Below are 19,471 nucleotides of genomic sequence, written 5' to 3'. Positions count from 1 at the left end.
TACAGCACTGACCGCGTACGTTAGTGCGCAGCTTGTGGGGATAGTACGATCACGAGGCGCGTCAAGTGACGATACAATTCAACCTGCAGCGGTAGTGCGTGGGTAGAGTTCTGTCTGTGCTGAGGACCAATGAATGGAGGCACGGCGCGTACCCGGCTATTTCTCTAAAGGAATATGAAGACAATGCCTTCCCGCTGTTGGAACGTTCGATGATGTGTGTAGACGGAATATACGCACTGGTCACGATATGCACTAGCCGTCTCAGAGGCCGAGCGGGATAAAACTTAGCCTACGCGGCAGTGTGGGAACTTTCAGTGCGAATGCAAACATCATTATAGTGCGTACCTCAGGCGGTCCTGAAGCGGTGTAGAGTTTGGATATATATGCGGTACGAAGGCCCACCGACTGCTACAAGCCAATCGGTTGAGCATTAATTGTGAAGATCCACTTCGTAAAGTCCCGAAGGCGTCAGCTGATAGCTCACCAGAAGGGCTTCGGCTGTGCTCACGAAAACAACAGCGGTGGCAGCCTCTCCATCAGAAACGGTTATACCCTTGATCAATGAGCTTTTCTCGCATTATGAGGGAACGCGTTTAAACATACCGATATAAAGTGAAACTCAAACAATGCATGCATGATGGCCCATGGGCTGTTTGAGGGTTCGGTGAAACTGACAACATACAGAAATTATGAGCCATCATGATGCACAGAGTTGCAGAGACTCTTGTTCGTATAAACAAGTTTCATTATTGACAAGCCATATTAAATCGGAAGTGCCACGATCAAAGCACCGAAAGGCATTCTCTATCACACGGCGTTTGGTTCAGACAGGCGGCGCCAATCAAAAAGCCCCTCAGACCATGAGCCGGCCACGTTCAAGTTGTACTCAGCACCGACGACATCCTCCCTTCTTACCCTATTGTGTAATACCGGCTCCGAAGCGTTATGATTGCTCGCTTCACTCTCGTCTCGTCCGTTCATGAACAATTAGCGCGAGTTATGGCCCTCTGGAGTGGCCTGCAATCGTTCCCGACTAAATCTTGTGCAATCTTCTTCGAAATGGCTTTCCTTCACGTCGGTGGGATCGCTGGACATATCTCGCGACGCTTTACCCTTGGCTTCGGTTAACCCTTGACATCGGTTCCAAAATTATCTGAGAAGTGCGTCAGGCTGAGTTACCACTTAGTCACCCACCTCGAGCGTATTCCTGAATCATCACCATTCTCCCACATGTCAGGCCACGTCCTATGTGGGGGCTATCTGGAAGCGATCGGACCTTTGACGAGTGCGGCTACCAATGACCAAAGATTGCTCCATTCATCCTGATCCGCTTTCGACCTCCATCCTGCATTTAACAAGGCAACAGGACTCAGAATTCAGACGAATCGATGTGCAAATGTCGGTGGTCCACTGGGAGCATTGTGCTCTGGATTGTACCCACAGTATCCTCGCTTCTGCGTTGTGCGTCTGTTGTTCATGCATCCACTCGTTTCTGGCTGCTTGCAAAAATGCTCGTCGTGTACGTCTCTCTGCAGCTCGAGCTCCATCGAAGTCGTATGGCCGACGCGTATATAACAGAACCTGCGACTCCCGCTCGGATCTACCAATTCAAAGAGGCTCGACCACACTGCTTCTTGTGTCAGAGGCGCGCGGCCGAGGGCACTGTATCGGCGACCGTCCATAGACAGAGAAACATAACCGCTATATCGCACCGTTCAATGGCGATGGACGTGAGTGCGGCGTTAAGGAGGTCTTAGAAATTGGGGAACGACGAAAAGCATCGGCGAGAACGCGTGCGGCGTAGTATCGTGTGAGTCACAATAGTGTGACGTGTCCGTCTCTGAAAAACGCGATCACATAGTTTAAACGAAGTGACATACGTACGCGTCTCACGCGTCCTGTCACGTTGAAGTGAAGTACATCAAGTTGCTCATATAAACTCCATACACATCATAGACTAACAATCAATACCTTGAATATCAGCTAGGCTCGATTCCTACGACATCAATATCGTACACTCTCTGCGCATGATATCTTACGGACTTGTGGTAGAGGCTTGTAAATATAGGCACGAACTGGCCGTTACACAACAATCGGGACAATTAGGACACGTAGACTTCACATATCAGGCCATATTTCCTTGGCTGTCTCCACCACGAGCTTGAGCTTCTTGGCAACGTCTTCCTCAGTCATGAACGAAAATCCCTCCGAAAACGATCCAAAGCCGCATTGAGGGCTGATACAAATCCTGAAAACGTATTTCAGTTTCTCGTGACGTTAGCCACATAAACAGCGACATACTGATTCAGAGCTTCATCCATGGAGCGTTTTTCCTCTCCACTTGCGATTATCGCAGCCGCCTCATGAACCCGGCGGATAAGTTCTTCTTTGGATTCCAGCTGCAAACGTTCAAGATGAGAAATGACCAAACGACACCAGAGAGATATGGGACTGAACTGACCTCGGTAGACTTAGTGGTCACAATCCCTAGCACGACGGACTTGTTGCGCGGAAGCCAGCGCAGCGGCTCGAATGACCCAGAACGCTCGTTATCATATTCGATCTGCGCATCTCCATCGGTGAGCTATCGACATGGCAATGCCATAAAGCATACGTAATATGTATCCGCGGGGATCTCAGAAAACAGCTTCTCGGCTATACGGTCGTATCCTCCTTCACTCCAAGGCTCTACCTGGAAATTTACCTTTGATCAGCACCCGCAAGACTTTCAGACACGCCGAGCTTACGTTGTGATGCCAATTGCCCCTGCACACATGTATGCCAACGGTCATGTCATCAGGGCGTCCCTCGATGCACGCACCCATTACCTTCAAGTACAAATCGGTTAGCGCGACATGGTCTATGCCGCGCTTCTCCATCGCAGTCAGAGCTTTCTCGTTGCAGAGGAACGAGATCTGAGGGAAGTCAATCTGGACGTTTCCTGTGCATGCGACATGAGGCCTGGCATTGCCATAGGTAGCCATGCTTATACGCACTGCAGCCGGCAGCATAGAGGTCACCCAATTCAGCTCGGTAGATTTCGATGAGGTCCGCGAAGTACTCCTCTAATGCATCTTCATGAGCAATATGTTCGTACTGGACTGATCTAACATGCTCACCGTCATTCTGGTACACCGACTTGGGAAATGCGAACATCCCGTAGCGCAGATGGTAAAATTCCGGAGACGGCATAGTGATCTTCAAGTACTTGTGCTCCTAGAGATACTAATTATGACCATCGAATAACGCATTGAGTGGATTTTTAAGACCTCTGGGGTCGTCATCTTCTTGAGTGCCTCAAACTCGTCAAGGTAGCATGGCTTGACGCGCCTCAGCTTGGACTATTTTTGGTATGAATCAAGATAACGTATAAACCTGCATGTTAAGGATGCACAACTCACCACGCAGAGATACGTCGGCGGGGCTCGGTGATTCTCACCTCTGAACACCACTGCAGTAGGAACTCCATCCTGCATGCACACATCATGTATTAAGCCGTCGTCGAAAGAGCAGCATAGATGTCTACTCACCACAAACCATTCAGACGGCACTGCGACGCCGATGTCAGTATAGTGATCATGTGGCGGCAATGTCTTCCGTGACTAACCATTCGGAAAGTATTTCATGCCCTCCAGTTTATCAAATAGACCCTCAAAGAAGTGATACCTATGATAGGCACGATGCGACTGGCGCCTTCCAGCGATGTCGCTTATGGCTCGTACCTTCTGAGTTCGCCGTCATTGATGGCCTTGATACCTACGGCTCGTTGAATTTGTATAGCCTCCTCTATGGCATGGTCTTCGACAGAGCGCAGTTCCTCTAGCGTGGATTTGCCCTGGTTGAACAACTCGTGCTGCCGTATAAGATCAGCGGGCCGCTTGAAGGAACCAGTGTGTTCAACACGGAAGGGTGGCCTGAGTCGAGGAGCAGACATGTCCATTGTATGTAGCGTGATAGAATGTTGAGCTGGGTGGGAGCGCGGCGTTGGGGGCTGCAGTTGTGCATCCTTCTCCACTTATAACAAAGCGACCCTGCTGAATTGGTCCGTATACGGCACACCTCCATGTCACCAAACGTCATAGCAGGGTCCTTGACGCGACGCAGGGATCAGGAGCTCGATTCAATTCAGATTAAGCGGCTTCTGGTAGCGCGATGAAGGTTTGATTGGAATGCAGCTTGCCGTCAATGCATTGATGTAACGGAACGACATACGGCATCAACTTCGTACGCCAGGTCCGCAGCTTGTGGTTGGAATGATGGGATAATCACGAGGCCCGCCGACACAATTCAATCTGCAGTAGTAGGGTTCTCTCTGTGCTGGGACCCACAGAATGGCGATGAGACACGTACCTGGCTATTTCACGAAAGGCATACGAATTGGAGTGCCTCTCTGCTGCTGGAACATTCGTGATGTGTATAGGAAGAATATGCGTAGGTCACGATATGCACCAGCGGTATCGGAGGTAGAATGATAGAAGACGTAGTCTGCACCATAGGATGGGAACTTTCACCATGGATGCATATGTCACTCAATGCGCACCTCAAGCGATGTTGGGTATGGACGTAAATGCGGTACGCAGGTGTCACCGGCTGTTATCCAATCGGCTCTGTATTGATTGCGAGGCCCCTTGCGGCGAGGTACCGAAGGCGTCAGCTGATAGCTCACCAGATGTGCTCGCGAAAACAACAGCGACGGCGCCGGCTTCATCAGAAATGGTTATACGTACCTCGATCAATGTGTGGACGTTCGAACCTCCCGACATAAAGTGAACCTCGAACAATATTTGCGTGAGCGTTTGAATGTTCGATGAGACGGGCAACACGCAGGGATCACGAGCCAATATGACACGGCCCGCGTTGCATGTCACACACAATCTTGTCACACAACTTAGCTCGTTGGGCTGCAGCAAGATGTCTGGCCAAAAATGTATTGCGTATGTCTTCGCTGGCTTCAACAGATCTGCCTTCCTCAATTCGATGACTATAGACGACGCGTTACATTTGTCCTGAATGTTAATTAGCTTATTCATGAGCGACTCGTCACCATCTAGCCATGCGTTCACGAAATTGCAGGCGAAAACACGATAGCAAGCACATACTATTTGGCTCACTGTGGAATGGCATATGAACAGCTAGCCGAAAACGTCATGTCCTTATCAACAGTGCCTACCACTGCTGCGATCTATCTTTCTTATCAGTGACCAAGGTGCTCTCTTCGCCGATTGCGCTAACGCGACATGCTGTGCTTGCGGCGAAACGCCTCCATTGAAGTGTTTCGGTCATACAGCACAGCAAGTCCTCTCGTTGAAAGTTACAGCCGACCGCTGGAGCATCAAGATAAGTGTTGTACACTACGTGATTGGCTCTCATACAGATACTCTCTCATAATATTGAGACCTCAGTTTGCCATCGGAGCGCACAATCTCTCGAGCACAGGGTCATAGCTTCCGGCGGGTCCTCGTAATACCATGCTCGTACTCGCTGAATCGCGATTACCGGTACAGAACAGTCAAGGAGATACGGGGACGTATGCATATGCTACCCTTGTGCCAACGTTTCGGCTCTCGCCGCTTTCAAATTTCGTGACAGCCTCCAGATCTCTCTTATGACACAGCTACGTCCGCTGTATTCTTGGAAAGTCTGCTACTATACACAGCATTCGGCTATCTCAATCTGCGACAACGCCCGTCAGCACCCAATCAAATAGCGCCATTGGGTTATTGAAATCTGTATTCAGGGGATTCTATGTTCTTCCGGCCGACGAACGTGGTTCTTTTACTAGCGAAACATCGCATTCTCGCCGCTACCCGCCGACCTTTCGCCAATCGGAAGTAATGCCTGAGCGCACGAAGGAGCAATATTAGGGCTTGAGCATAACATAGACAGGTCGGCACAAGTTAATCTCCTACCAGATGCTCGCAGCATCGACGCTGCTTCACGCTTACTGTTGTGCTCCGGTAGTTCCAGCGGTTGCGATTGTTATCAGTCATCACATACATGATTCATGACAACGAGCACGCGTACGGTCACCCTCCAACAGCCGTATTGTGCATTGATCGCGCGCGGCCGCTATAATTGTATTGCCATTCACTGGTCCGGTTTCAGTCAGGGCGGTCATCACGAGCGCCATCTAACAGACGGTCTCTTTACGTCACAGCATTTAGGCCGCTCGGTGATACATTCCTATCAAGGCGGATGTCTTTGCTCAAGTTCCCTAGGCATCTCGTCAAGCACTCCAGGCAACCGCTCACGGAGCACCAGACACGTCTCAGAGGATGTGGATGCGGCAACTGCAATGATGAAAGGTCATCCTGCGCCGATGGAGCTTTAAGGGAGATTCTAAGGCACCGGCCGTGTTGTTCCTTTTCACACACTAAGAAAAAGAAGACAAGAAACCTTGGCTCTCCCGCCCCAGCTGTTTAAGGTGAGTATTGTGCTCACGTGATACATTGCGATATTAATGTAACTTGGCGTCTCTCGTTGTCGCTGTCCGCTATGATCATGACATGGCATCTCATCACACTGAAATCAATCATCAGTCCGAGAGGCTGCAGAGGACATGCGGAGACTCAATTGCACGCGACGAGGATCTGCGTTTTGAACTCGGCGATGGCTGTGTGCATCGCAACCATGACCACCGGCGGGAGAAGGCTCCGGCCCACACTACAGAATCAGCCACGCGGCAAGATCAAAGATCTATTCAACTTTGTTTGAGCAGCGCCGGATGGTAGGATATTATGAGCGGGCTTTGCCTGCTCGGCACTCAGCGTTTGATTACCAGATACATATATAGAGAACCACACAGCTTATAAGGGCCGTCAGAACGATTGTCTCCATCGATTGCTTGCTGCTTTCCACCATGTTCTCTTTTTCAGTGAAAACCAAGGGTTTCAGTGGATTGCTCATCAAATATGCCCTTGTGACCGCGGTCATAGCCATGATTGTCAGATTGATGTAAGTTGACAACGTTCTCTCAGGATAGATGGGCGTGTTGATGTATCTCGAATAACAGCTTGTCTGTGGACGAACTGGCAAGAGATGAGATACCCGAGTTCTCGTTGAAGGCGCATCCATTCGTTCCGCCAAAGTCTTCGGACAGTCGGTCACCCTGTCCCGCCCTAAATGCGCTCGCGAATCACGGCTTCCTGTAAGTGTTCTTCGCGAAGAGTGTCAACTCCACTCACTACAAGCCGCACAGGCCGCATGATGGACGAAACATCACGCGGAAAGACTACGTCCACGCCCTGCGCGAGGGTTACAGTCTCTCACTGCCCTTGGCCATGCTCCTCACATATGGCGGGCACATCGTGCTGGAGCAATACTCCGTGCTGACACTATCGGATCTTGCACGACACAACTTCATCGAACACGACGCCTCTCTGGGCCACTACGATGCCATCGGAACCGAGGAGTACGCGCCGATCAAGGCCAGTGCGCAGCTCATCCGAGAGCTCATCGCCGAATCCTCGGACGGCGAGGTCATGACCATGGAAGACTTCGCCCACGCGCGTGTCCGCCGGGAAGCCAACTACAGGCACCCGCTCGACGCGATCCACGAGGAGATTGCGCGCGGTGAGATGTCGATGGTTCTCGGGATCTTCGGACGAGGCAACGAGACTGTGCCTGTCCGGTGGATAGAGGAGTGGTGGCTCAACAGCACCTTCCCTAGCGATTGGGCACCGACCCATCAACAGACGTTGTTGATGGCGGTTCAAGGATCGCAAAAACTCAGGCGTCTCATGCGAGACATTCGCGCAGCAGCTAAAAGCGGGTAATGCTCCGTACGTTCTTCGCCGTCAGTAGAGGAGTAGAAGAGACGAAGTCATAGAAGGATCGAGAGGCAGCTAGTATCCACGGGTTCATATTTACATCTAACTTATGCTCTTCGGATAAGAAAGCTCACTTCGTACTGCTTCTGTATATTTAATAATGCACTGGCAATCGTGACGATACTTCGATGCCGTAAGAACATCAACGGAATGCTGCGGGCCAGGGTATTCGATGAAGACGAAGCTGCGTGCGTGCGATACACCTTGTACTGTTCCACATCCACGCTATTTTGGGACGTCATCGTATAATAGTCCACATCGAGCCCCAGCGAAGCCGTGGAGGACCGATGTCCAATGGGGGTGAGACGACAATATGGAAACAGTCGATTCAGCGAAGTAACATGCATCGGACGTTGACGACGAAATTACGTCTCTTGCGATAAGACAGAATGTTGAAAGCTGGAAACAGTCGACAGAGGCATGGAACTGCAGCGAATTCTATGAGGATCCGCCTGTGATCGGACCTTCCCAACTGCGCTCAATCCCCATGCGTCTCAGCTTCTCTTCCACCTGCCGTCCCAGATCGTCAACCTTCTCAATCATCCATGAATCCTCCCCTATGGTGAGACAGAATGCCCTCCTGCTTTCTTTGACCCAATCAAAAGCGAGCTCCGCATTGCCATGTGCTAGGAGAATTTCCGCGCTCATGTACAGCACTTGCGCGTAGCGTATCGGCAATCGCTCTGCCCGGGTGAACATCAACAAGAGCTGCAGTTTGTCAAGGGTGATGTTAGGAGGGTCGCCACGGGACCTCTTGCAAGCTTTGAGGAACGTGTGGATGCTGACGCGCCTTGCGTCGCTGTGATACAATGGGTGCTCGGGCAGAGAACACACTCGGCAAACGCAAGTGAAGCCGTATTGGTTTCGCAGGTGAGCCCGACGCTTATCGCAAGTCGTCAGTTCGTCGGTATAGATCACCGAAATCTCATCGCCGGCCGCGATATCCACCGCAGCGAAAAACTGGCCGCAGAACGCCGAGCGGGAGAAGTGGTAATTCGTATTTGGTGTGCAGTCGTGGTTAGAGCGCGAAAGGGTGAGGAAAACACCCGAATAAGTGTCGTCGTAATCCTCTTCAGTAGGCACGCTGATCTGGAAGACATTGCTCCCCACGATTCCAGGCACGATCTCCATCCTCTCTCGATCATATGCATCGTAAAGGGACAGGAGGGACTGGCGCGAATGCTCGGAGAGCCCGGCAAGAGCATCGCTGTAGTATGTCGCATCCGCATAGGGGGAGTCGTAGCTTCGAGTGTAGAGGTCACTGTTTGAAACATACGTCGGCCTCTCCGCGAAGATGAGCTCGCCGGCACGGATGTCCCTTGTAGCTATCATTCCAAGGCCCTTTCCCTCGATGGGGCATATGCGGAAGCAACGCTCAGACGCGTTGTAGGGAAGAGGGCGCTCCATACAAGCAGAGATGACTTTGATGGCTGGCTTGATATTCTTCAGGTAGTCAATGACGACCATTTCGGCACCCTCCGCGCTGTCTGCGAGGTACAGAAAACAAGGCATCCCGGGGAGACGCGGGTTTGCGGACACGACGCGAGGGAATTGCTGGAGAATCTGCGCCCTTGGACTGAACCGTGGCTTGCTACCTTCGGCGCTCATCTGATCCGGCATTATGTTTCTGTGAATGAGCAATCGTTGCAGGTTCTGACTGGGCCCCTTTCAATCACGAAAGGTGTCTGAGATGGAAGAAGCACTGACCAAGTTCACAAAAGCTTTCAAGACAATGTAGGTGAAAATAAGAGAGAGGCATAGGATGAGGCATTGTGCGAAACGATCTGACGTACGCGGCTCTAGACGAGCGTTAGCTTCTTCAGAGCAGATCGCCATCGGAATCACGTTGCCATTTGCGATGTACGCTCCCACAGAGAGAAAAGTCGAACAGCGCCTTTTGCAAGTAGTCCACCAAAATACTTGAGAACAGGAGATGTAAAGCGTTAAAGTCCACGAGGAAACAATTTGTGGCGATCAAGTTAATGACCGTGTCAAATATTGCTCGACTTTGACAACAGGCGGCGCTGAGATGGAACTCCGATGAAACATACACCCCATACGGACGTCTCCAGTGACGAATACTTGGCCAATGCACAGATCACACCGTAGGCATCTTGTATAACCCTCGACGCGCGCATATATCCTCGACACGGTGTAAAGGTAGGCGAATTACGACCTCTTTCATGCACAAGGAATCGTAGTAGTGATCAATTTGTCTCATGATGGTAGCTCAGACCGGCATGCCGTGCAGACGGCCAAAGTCGAATAATTCATTATCACTCGACATTGAGATGAATCAAATGCAACACTACTCACGAAAGTGCGGAATATAGAATACGAACGGTGAGCTTCTGACGACTTGAGGCATGCACCCATCATGCGTTGACCATCCGATCCCAAAACGCGCCTCCGCAACGGCATATAGGGATTCATTTCGGATCACACATGGTTCCTGGACACGTTCTATGGAATTAGGATGGAATGTGCAAGAGCGATCAGCTGGTGATGGATGCGACGTCCGGCGCTCAGTCTGGCTCGCTGCGAGCATGCGCGTGAACAGTTTTCAAGTGGGTTCAGCCTCGTTCCTTCTCTTGCCTCCTTTCTGAATTCGCAACTTTTATTCTATCCTGGTCCATTTCCTCCCTTGCTTAGCTGACGCTATGCTTGTCATCAATGGCAGAGCTATCATCCTCGTATCGTATGGCTAGTCAGCAGGTTCTCAAGGCCGCCGTGTGCCCTATGATGACATAGCGTGCTGCATCATCTCTGTTTTTAAGCGCGTCCACAATAGCACCCTTGTTCTCCGTGCTCTCTATCTGCTTTTTCGAAAATCGCCTGAACTGAGATGGCTATTGACAGCCCTCGACTTCGTCCACCATTCCGTGCGGAGCAGATTGGCTCGCTCAAGCGACCCACTGCTCTCCTGAGGAAACGAGAGGCATTCGAGGAAGGGAAATGCACTCAGGAGCAGCTGAGAGAGGTTGAGGACGAAGCGATCAGCGGGATCCTTCAGATGCAGAGACAGGTCGGAATCAAGGCCATGACTGATGGTGAATTCCGGAGGTAGGTTGTTATCTTCTGCGCGAGTTATCACAGCATGACGATCTGCGGCACGCATCACAGGCACATGTTCTTCGATGGCGTATTCGACAACCTGGAAGGAATGAAGTACATACCAGTAGGTCCGTCTGCATCGCTCATCCGATGACTAAGCGTCCATACGAACTGACTATGCTATGCAAGTTCCTGACGAATGGTTCATGGTAAGATGCATCTCGAATGCTCGGCGGTCCAATTTTCACAGCATGCATAGGAATACGTGCCCGACATTGACGGGTTCAAAGCTCTCAAAGGAGGTGCGACCTATATATGCGAGGTACATCGTCTGCAACGTCAATTTTATACGTTGCAGTCGACTATAAATATTTGTTATCTTTCAGTCTAAGATCAAGCGCACGAAACCCTTCTATGTCGGACAATTTGAGAACCTCAAGCGGCTCACGGCACAGGAGGTACGCACATTATCGATATAGGGAAGCGAGATGATCCCAGCTTTCCAAACAGGAGTATGGCCATATCAAATTGACCATCTGCGCTCCGGGATGGTACCATCTTCGCCACGGACCATATGCCTATCCCAAGGATGTCTATGCAAATGATGGTGAGTTATGCGGAGTTGGCAATATGTAGCAAGATGAATCTATGAGATCTATAGAGGAATACTTCGCCGATATCATAGAGGCATATCGCGAGGAGCTCAAAGACCTCTATGCCATAGGGTGTAGTACGTATTGTATACATACGTTTCGAGTTGGCGCTGAGGTTCTACTGGTGTGGCCACCTTTGGCAGGAAACATACAGTTTGATGACCCGCTCCTCGCTTACTTTTGTGACATGAACATGCTCAAGGGCATGAAAGAGCATGACATCGATCCTGAGGCTCTGTTCAACCTGTACTGCCGAGTGTATCGAGATATTCTAGAGGAAAAGCCTGCGGACATGACCGTTGGCATACACCTCTGCCGGGGTAATTTTAAGGTGCGTGTCCCAGTCAGCCGCATGCCAGATGGGAAGATTTCACGTAGATGTGCTCTGTTCGCAGGACGGACATCATTTCAGCCAGGGCGGGTACGACCGTATCGCGATCAAGCTCTTCCAGGAGATCCCTTGCGATACCTACTACGTACGGATTTGTCCTCAACCTCGTCTCGAGACACGGGGAGCGGCGCTAATTGCTGAAAACTGCAGTTAGAGTATGAAACGGAGCGGGCCGGTACGTTTGAGCCTCTCCGCTGGCTCCCCCGGAACAAGTCGGTCGTTCTCGGGCTCATTTCCAGCAAGTTCCCAAAGGTGAGCTGAGACAGATCTCGTTGCGTTGGATCCATTCACACAGATCTTGACTGCTGTGTCTACACGAAGATGGAAGACAAGGAAGAGTTGATTCTGCGCGTCCATCAGGCGGCGGAAATTATCTCAGGCGGAGAGGAGAAGCGTCCGAAAGAAGAAGCGCTGAACCAGTGCGTTCATCTTTCTTGAGTGATGATCCGCTCTCATGGCAATGTGTGTCGTGTCAGGATCTGTATCAGCCCTCAATGCGGCTTTGCCTCGCATGAGCTGGGTAACCCGGTAACGGAGGAGGATATGATCCGAAAGCTGCGATTGATTGTTGACACGGCAAAGGTCATTTGGTCGGATGCGTAGGTGCGGACTTCATCCTATGAAATATGTCTCGTGTTGTATGTATCTTGGGCAACACCTCCTGCGAACACGTCTTCAAGGATAGATCGGTCGTGACGAGATGACTCTGCGATATCTGTAGATTTCGTGCCATATTCACACCGATAAAGCAAGCGCTCAGTGACGTCGAGATGCCGACCGTAAGGTGGTCGTCTGTTTTCCATCGTATCCTTGCCAGAATATGTAATGTAAACCCACGTATGGATCCGTCGATCGCGCCGTGCGCTAACGGACTGAGTCGCGAGTCATCAATTAACAGCGCTCAAAATAGACTTTTCCAGTGAGATTTTATGTATACTGAACATTGCACATGATGACATATTTATATGTGTTAGGACTCTCCGATCTAGGGCCACGTATCAATACTAGCGGGCTACTGCTTGCGTTGGTTGCTCATTATATCCATTCTTTCTCACATCGTAGCCTCCCTTTCTAACTTTGCTGGGCAACATCTATGGTGCCCATATTATCAGCACCCGACGCAAAATTCGGAGTCATGCGATTGCATCCGTTGTGATAATCGTTCTGTTGTTTACTGAACAAGTTAGAACGCCTGCGGTCTTGGAAGTTCGCCAGACTGCGCGGGAGCAGTGGACGGTTGTATGCAGACAAAGCGTCGATTTGCATGCATGCCGAGTACTCCTCTCTACTCATTCGATATGAAGTCGTTCCTGGAAGCGTTCTAATGCTGACTGATTGGTACTATTCGGGCGCGAACAGCATCCTGTTCTCGTGGTGATCATAATTTTCATTTATAGCTTATTTGGAGCTCAGACTGTCATTCATGTCATGGTGGTCACCGGGACGGAGATGAGACGAATTCCCCCATGTCACGAAGACTGCCGATAACGATAGGGCGTTTTCGACGTAGCCCCCTGTCCCTGCTACCCAGAGGAGCATTTCTTCGACGTGCTGCATGCATTCCCATCTGAAACCGCCTTTCTGCGCTGAGCACATTGGCTCGCTCAAGCGACCGACTATTCTTCTACAGAAGCAAAAGGATATTGGTATAGGAAGATGTACCCAGGAAGAGCTGCTCATCGTGGAGGAGAAAGGTATCCGGGACATCATTTAAATGCAAGGAGCCTTGGATATCGAGGCAATCACTGATGAGGAAATTTCGGCAGGGAGTGCGAATTCTGGCAAGCTGCAAGGCGTCTGATCATAATTGTATGATCAAGGCATATGATCTTTTGATGGAATATTCGATAACGTGCAGGACATGAAACATGTCCTTATAGGTCAGCCTTTAGCGCACACTACAACTCGAGCACTGACACTCTATCTTCCTGCGCATAGTACCTTCAGAATGGTTTAAGGTACGTATCAGATCGCCCCGCTCCATGCTGGATTTTCGTCAACCTGTCGCGACATAGGACTATGTTATAGACATTGCAGCATTCAAGACGCACAGCCTCAGCGGTCTGCCACGTATCTTTTGGAGGTAAGACTGCATGCTGGCCTGATGCTGCGATGGTTCACGAGTCTTCTACGGTCTCGTCGTTAGTTCGAAGCTCAAGCGCACCAAGCCATTCTATCTCGATCAATTCGAAGCCTTCGAGAGACTCACAGAGTCGGAGGTATGTCCATGTAGCCACCTACACAGGCAACGAAGGCAACACTGAGGAGGGAAGTACAGGAACACAGGAATATCAAGATCACTATGTGTTCTCCCGAGTGATTTTGTCTTCGTCATGGGCCACACGCCGACTCAAAATCTGTGTACAAGGATGACGGTCGGTCCTTGTGGATATACGTTAGCAGGCATCGTGCTGACTGTTGCTGTTTAAAAAGTGCTTCGCGGATATGATGCAAGCGTATCACGAGTCACGAGGAGTTCAAGGATCTCTATGACGCATGATGCCCTATGTGTCTGTTCCACTCTGCAGTCCTCTGTCACAATGATCAAGGTAACAGAAGAACACGGTAATGACCATGAGGAATTGCCTGACTTGAAGTCTTGGACTGATTGCGTACACAGTGCCATATTGGAAGGTAGACCGGCGGACATGACCGTCGGATTCCACCTATGTCGAGGCTATCACAAAGCATATACGATGTATTCCCTTCATTGAAACAGGTAGATGACGCATATTTCCGCGAGGGGATCATTTCATTGAAAGAGGCTACAATCGTATCGCTACGAAGCTTTTCCAGCAGACTCCACCTGGTACTTACTACGTACTCTTCTGGCATTATATGCGGACGCGGAGGCATTCTTGCTGACGCTGGCAATTGGCCGTTAGCATATGATACCCGTATGCGCAGGTTCATTTGAACCGCCCTACTGGCTTCCGCAAAGCAGGTCGATCGTGTTGGGGCTGATGTCGTTTAAATAACCCAAAAGCAAGCCGCTGCTGTATTAACTCGCTGGGCATGAAGCACATTTCAGAAGGTTGTCACCAGAATTTCATGATGATTGGTGAATGACTGTACTAACGCATTACTTGTGGTGTCGTCGAAATGGCCCATGATGTGCGGACGGATTTCTATCCGGCATCAACTGTCGATACACGACTCTTCTCAACCTCAAATATTCTTCGTCACACGTCTGCGCTTTCAAACTACCGCGAACGGTGCCCTCTTACATTTGCCAGGTAGGACAAAATGCGAGTTCGATAGTTGAACGACGACAGACTCTCTTCTAATTTCGTTGGTCTAAGCTAAAGTGCGCAAATCCTTCCCGTCTCAACCAATGTAAGGCTCTAACGAAATCAACAACCCCGGAAGTATGTTTCATACGTGCTCGCACGGTTTGTTCAGAGGGTCCCGAGTAGCTGATCCAGGAGTATGGAAGTACCAAGATCACAATGTGTCCTTCTGAATGCAGTCTCATCATCATCATGGGCCGTTTGTCTGTTCACGACCCGTGTACGAGAGCGATGGTGGGTTGTCAGCACCAAACTAGTATTGTTGTCCTGAGCGGCATTGCAGAGGAGTACTTCGCACGCATTCTTTTCTTTGGCTTTGGATGTAAAGGCATAGAAGGGCATAGAATCAGTCATGAGCGAAGGGGGCGGAACTCTGCGAATACAACTGGCGGGCTCTACCTATTCCAAGGCAATATTAAGGTATGTATGAAGCGCTTGGACGATTTATAATCTGAGCAGGTTACGGTATATCAAGTCGCTTCTTCACGACGACTGCATCGCCGTCAAACGTCTTCGGGAGAGTCCAGTTGATGTTTATTGTGTATCTGTCTAACGTTTGCAGAGACAGCGTTGATGATACAGTACATCTGCAGTAGGAATATGACAACGAGCGAGCGGGCCCCTTCAAGCTCCGCCATTGACTCACAAGAAGCAGGTTCGTCGTTCTAGGACTAGTGTCGACGAAGGCTTCCAAGGTCACTTGATGCTGATTGATCTTGCAATGCCTCTTGCAGTTCATCATTGATATTGATGCGCCGTATGTCAGTCAGAGAAGAGTTCATCCAGCGTGATCATCAAGCGGAAAAGGAGGCTTGCAAATGGGGAAGACAGGCGTTAGAAGGGAGAACACTGCATCAGTGCGACGGCTTTCCTATTTCAATGATGAGGCATATTTCTGAGCATGAATGACTTGCCATTCCGGGAATTTCATAAGCCTTCAATGTCGCTTTGCGCCCTCGCGGAGGGTAAACTGTCAACGGAGAATGATCAGGTCCGCAAACTCTGTGCTATTGTCGAAGTGATTAAGGCCGTCTGGTCGAGTATCTAAGTTCTGCCTTGGCACGGTCAGCCAAAGACGTGTGCGATTAAACTAACCGAAAAAAACCTGGAAAATGTTTGATACGGAGGCCAATCTATCAAGGTGACGCTGTCGTTTGTCTGAACAGCCAGCGGAACAGGTCTTTGAGTTTGAATTGAACTTTTTGTAGCTGCAGGGCCCATGTGTCTGCAGCTACGCAGCTATCGGGTTGTGATCTGCCTGGCGAACCACTCGTGTACGTATAGATTTCTTTCTCACCTCCCCGAAAAAAGGAGAGATATTGCTCCCTACCTAGGATAGACAACCCTGTCCTTGAAAGAACAGGGTTATTCGATCTCGTCTGCCACGAACAGGGCACACGTATAGCAAGACCTACAATGTGCTACGTTAGCCGGTAGGAGGGTATCATGCTGCAGCGAACATGTATGCAATGCTTTGAGAAATCGCCGAGGTTTTGTCGACGTCAGTCTTTGCCGTGCGCTTCAAGATTCTGACGGCCGTCGACAGCCTGCACTTCACAATTGCTAAACCGATTGGCCATCTCCTTTCGCATACTCAATACTCAATCGCTGAGTCGCTGAAACTATACTAGAGCAGCGGGTAGACTTCACCGAAATGGCGAGTGCCTCGTGCACGGCTTGGTCAACTGATTGATCATGCGCGCAGATTAGAAATTCTATTGACCGATTATGCGAACCCTTTCACCTTCTAATCGCTATCTTTTTACAGCACGGTCCCATGCCGGACCGCTCGCTGGGAATTCGGGCAATCGAACAAGCTTCAGGAAAGTAGACGTGCGATCACGAGGGCGATGATGACATGTAAGCGCTAAGAATACCCTCGAGATTCCTCTCGCGATGCGATGTGGCGGAGGCTCGCGGTGCACCTCCCTGCTAGAACGACCATCCTCGAGGGATATATATGCATCGTAAGCGAAGAGTGTGCATTGACTCCGCCCGCCAGGCCTCCTGAGCACCATCCATGTTTCCCAATGCTCGCATCGCAGTGTCACTGGCGGTCTTGCTTGGCTTGGCCTCCGCGGCAAACGTAACGACGGTCAATGTAACAGTTACGGTCGTCGCGCCTTCAAAGTCTCAGCCCCTGTCATCCACACTCTTGTCGTTCTCTATCGAGCAGGATAACTGGCCGGACTGGAGTGGAATCGATTCGCGCAATGAGTTCACCTACAACGCGATGATGAACTATGCGAATCTTACCGGGCAGCCTCCCAAGTTCAGAGTCGGCGCCGACTCAGAGGACCACACTGTCTGGTCCCCAACTGTGACGGTGTGTTTTTTTTGCGAGGGATGTCCTATCCTGCTCTAAGCATTCACTGTTGAAGATCAATAAAGACGAATTTCCTCCGTCCAACTCAATCACTCCGTATCCAGAGGCGACCATGATCACTGTGGGTAGTGAATATTACACGCTCTCTCGTTGGCTTCCCGCAGGTAAGCAAATGACCCAGTGTAAACTTGCTAGCGCATCTGATTGCTGAGATTCGTCCACGTCCTCGCTCGTGATTCCTCGGTCCAGGCACACGCATGATCTGGGGTGTGAATCTCGGCTTTAACAACATCACGAATGCACGGAATATGGCCAAAGCAATAGTGGCAGCGTTCAGCTCACCATCTGTGATCGAATCGGGAGTCATCTTGGAGCGGATTGAAGTCGGTGAGTAAGGTCATCATCCAACCATATTTTACGTTGACCTTGTTCCTCCGATGACGCAGGCAACGAAGCGGACTTGTACGGTAGCAATGGCCTCCGTCCGTCTGGTTACTGGACTGTTCAGGATTATGTCTTCGATTGGGAATCCGTGGCTCTACCAGTGATCCAAGCTGCAGGAATCTCGACACGATTCGGGCCTGTGACACTTCAAGGCGCCGCATTTTCAGGACAGGGATTCACTCCAAGAGAGATATTCTCCCTGGGGATCCTAGAGAGTACACCTGGAGAGACCATCTCGACGTAAGTCTACGGTGCATGACACGAGAATCGTGCCACTCATGATTCCAATGTATTGTTTGCACAGAATTTCTCAACATCAGTATTCTGCGGCTTTCTGCGACGGAGGCAATGAAGGATTGACATCTTTTATGAACAAAACTTCTATTAGAGGGAACCTCACAATTTTCGACGCGGATATCGCGGCAACGTATGCGAAAGGCCTGAACTATATTCTAGGGTGAGTGTCGCATTTGAACGGAAAGAGGAATCGCGCTCAGATTTATCGACCATCTATAGCGAGACGAATAGTGTAGCGTGCCACGGTGCACCAGGAGTCAGCAACACGGCAGGCGCAGCACTCTGGATGATCGATCACACGCTGTTCTCCTCAACGTTTGGCATATCAGAGCTCTACTTCCATGAGGGCATCGGTTACAAGTATAACTTCGTGCGTAGCCTTGTTATCGCCTGATGCAAGCACTAACTAGTTCACCCTACTTCTATCTCAATTAGCTACAGCCGATCACGCTCAATTATTCAACCATCGACGGATCGATTCTCGACCCGCCAGAGCCTCCACACATTCAGCCTCCTTACTATGGAGGTTTGGTAGTCGACACTCTCGTGGGAAACAGCGGTGCAGCCAGCATCGTTGAGCTAGATGTCCCGGAGAACGATACGACCGGATACGCGGTCTACGAAAGTGGAACGCTCGCGCGAGCGGTGTTCGTGAACCTGAATGCATGGACGACAAACAGCACGGGCACGCGCCCCGTTGTACACATCGATCTTGACTTCGCGTTCGGCGTAGTTTCGTCAGCCTCGGCAAGACGGCTCGTCATTAATTACGCGGACGACACGTCGAACCTCACCTGGGCGGGACAGAGCTATGAAGAGAGCAGTGACATTAGCCCGACAGGACAACTTGTGCTGGAGGACATCAATGTAGAGGAAGGGCTTGATTTGCGAGCGACAGAGGCAATTTTGCTCACCTTCTAGCTCAGATTCTGATGTGTAACGTCAAAATTCATTTTTTGCAGCCCGAAAGGTTAAAGTGATCGCACGGGTGTTCGGACCGTTTTACGATGGGTTGAGACGGGGAAGTTACATAGGATATCCAGGAAGGAATAGATGGTTCTGGTCGTCGTGCATGGTCACGGGTATGATTGCACCATTGAACTATCAGAGAAACAAGACGTCGTCACTTCAAGTTACGATGAGTTGGGCGAGGAGTGAGGACCTTTATATTTGAGAACTCAGGTGCA

General features: G+C 50.4%; 6 protein-coding genes across 6 annotated transcripts; 4 read left to right on the top strand and 2 right to left on the bottom strand.

The window, feature by feature from the left end:
• Window positions 1-2,118: 2,118 nt before the first annotated feature.
• Window positions 2,119-3,934, bottom strand: LAESUDRAFT_754280 (UROD/MetE-like protein; the record flags this gene model as incomplete). Its single annotated transcript, XM_040911867.1, has 12 exons — window positions 2,119-2,248; window positions 2,302-2,399; window positions 2,462-2,563; window positions 2,615-2,692; window positions 2,748-2,941; window positions 2,997-3,065; window positions 3,120-3,216; window positions 3,270-3,341; window positions 3,402-3,470; window positions 3,531-3,550; window positions 3,608-3,666; window positions 3,723-3,934. The coding sequence occupies 12 exons, from the start codon at window positions 3,932-3,934 to the stop codon at window positions 2,119-2,121; spliced, it is 1,200 nt and encodes a 399-aa protein (XP_040770808.1).
• A 2,925-nt stretch (window positions 3,935-6,859) lies between these two features.
• On the top strand, window positions 6,860-7,775 carry LAESUDRAFT_733734 (Cloroperoxidase; the record flags this gene model as incomplete). The annotated part of the gene is made up of 3 exons (XM_040910440.1): window positions 6,860-6,954; window positions 7,013-7,147; window positions 7,199-7,775. The coding sequence occupies 3 exons, from the start codon at window positions 6,860-6,862 to the stop codon at window positions 7,773-7,775; spliced, it is 807 nt and encodes a 268-aa protein (XP_040770807.1).
• Window positions 7,776-8,021: 246 nt separating this feature from the next.
• Window positions 8,022-9,687, bottom strand: LAESUDRAFT_38855 (SET domain-containing protein). The gene is made up of 3 exons (XM_040902282.1): window positions 9,623-9,687; window positions 9,537-9,550; window positions 8,022-9,486 (listed from the first exon to the last, which is right to left on the bottom strand). Exon 3 carries the CDS (start codon window positions 9,447-9,449, stop codon window positions 8,268-8,270), a length of 1,182 nt encoding a protein of 393 aa, XP_040770806.1. The 5' UTR covers window positions 9,450-9,486; window positions 9,537-9,550; window positions 9,623-9,687; the 3' UTR covers window positions 8,022-8,267.
• A 987-nt stretch (window positions 9,688-10,674) lies between these two features.
• On the top strand, window positions 10,675-12,530 carry LAESUDRAFT_639464 (UROD/MetE-like protein; the record flags this gene model as incomplete). Its single annotated transcript, XM_040903543.1, has 12 exons — window positions 10,675-10,892; window positions 10,953-11,011; window positions 11,073-11,092; window positions 11,143-11,205; window positions 11,270-11,341; window positions 11,394-11,490; window positions 11,545-11,613; window positions 11,680-11,867; window positions 11,932-12,012; window positions 12,078-12,179; window positions 12,249-12,346; window positions 12,404-12,530. 12 exons carry the CDS (start codon window positions 10,675-10,677, stop codon window positions 12,528-12,530), a joined length of 1,194 nt encoding a protein of 397 aa, XP_040770805.1.
• Window positions 12,531-15,029: 2,499 nt separating this feature from the next.
• Window positions 15,030-16,126, top strand: LAESUDRAFT_710309 (uncharacterized protein; the record flags this gene model as incomplete). The annotated part of the gene is made up of 4 exons (XM_040906756.1): window positions 15,030-15,163; window positions 15,397-15,637; window positions 15,800-15,872; window positions 15,984-16,126. The coding sequence occupies 4 exons, from the start codon at window positions 15,030-15,032 to the stop codon at window positions 16,124-16,126; spliced, it is 591 nt and encodes a 196-aa protein (XP_040770804.1).
• Window positions 16,127-17,141: 1,015 nt separating this feature from the next.
• On the top strand, window positions 17,142-19,355 carry LAESUDRAFT_669759 (glycoside hydrolase family 79 protein). Its single transcript, XM_040905412.1, has 7 exons — window positions 17,142-17,543; window positions 17,599-17,707; window positions 17,793-17,930; window positions 17,990-18,227; window positions 18,292-18,444; window positions 18,504-18,654; window positions 18,720-19,355. Exons 1-7 carry the CDS (start codon window positions 17,238-17,240, stop codon window positions 19,203-19,205), a joined length of 1,581 nt encoding a protein of 526 aa, XP_040770803.1. The 5' UTR covers window positions 17,142-17,237; the 3' UTR covers window positions 19,206-19,355.
• Window positions 19,356-19,471: the final 116 nt, after the last annotated feature.

This window comes from Laetiporus sulphureus (assembly GCF_001632365.1).
Source record: "Laetiporus sulphureus 93-53 unplaced genomic scaffold LAESUscaffold_1, whole genome shotgun sequence".
NCBI lineage: Eukaryota > Fungi > Basidiomycota > Agaricomycetes > Polyporales > Laetiporaceae > Laetiporus > Laetiporus sulphureus.
The sequence above is the reverse complement of the archived record's forward strand: the minus strand, read 5'-3'. Positions and strand labels throughout refer to the sequence as shown.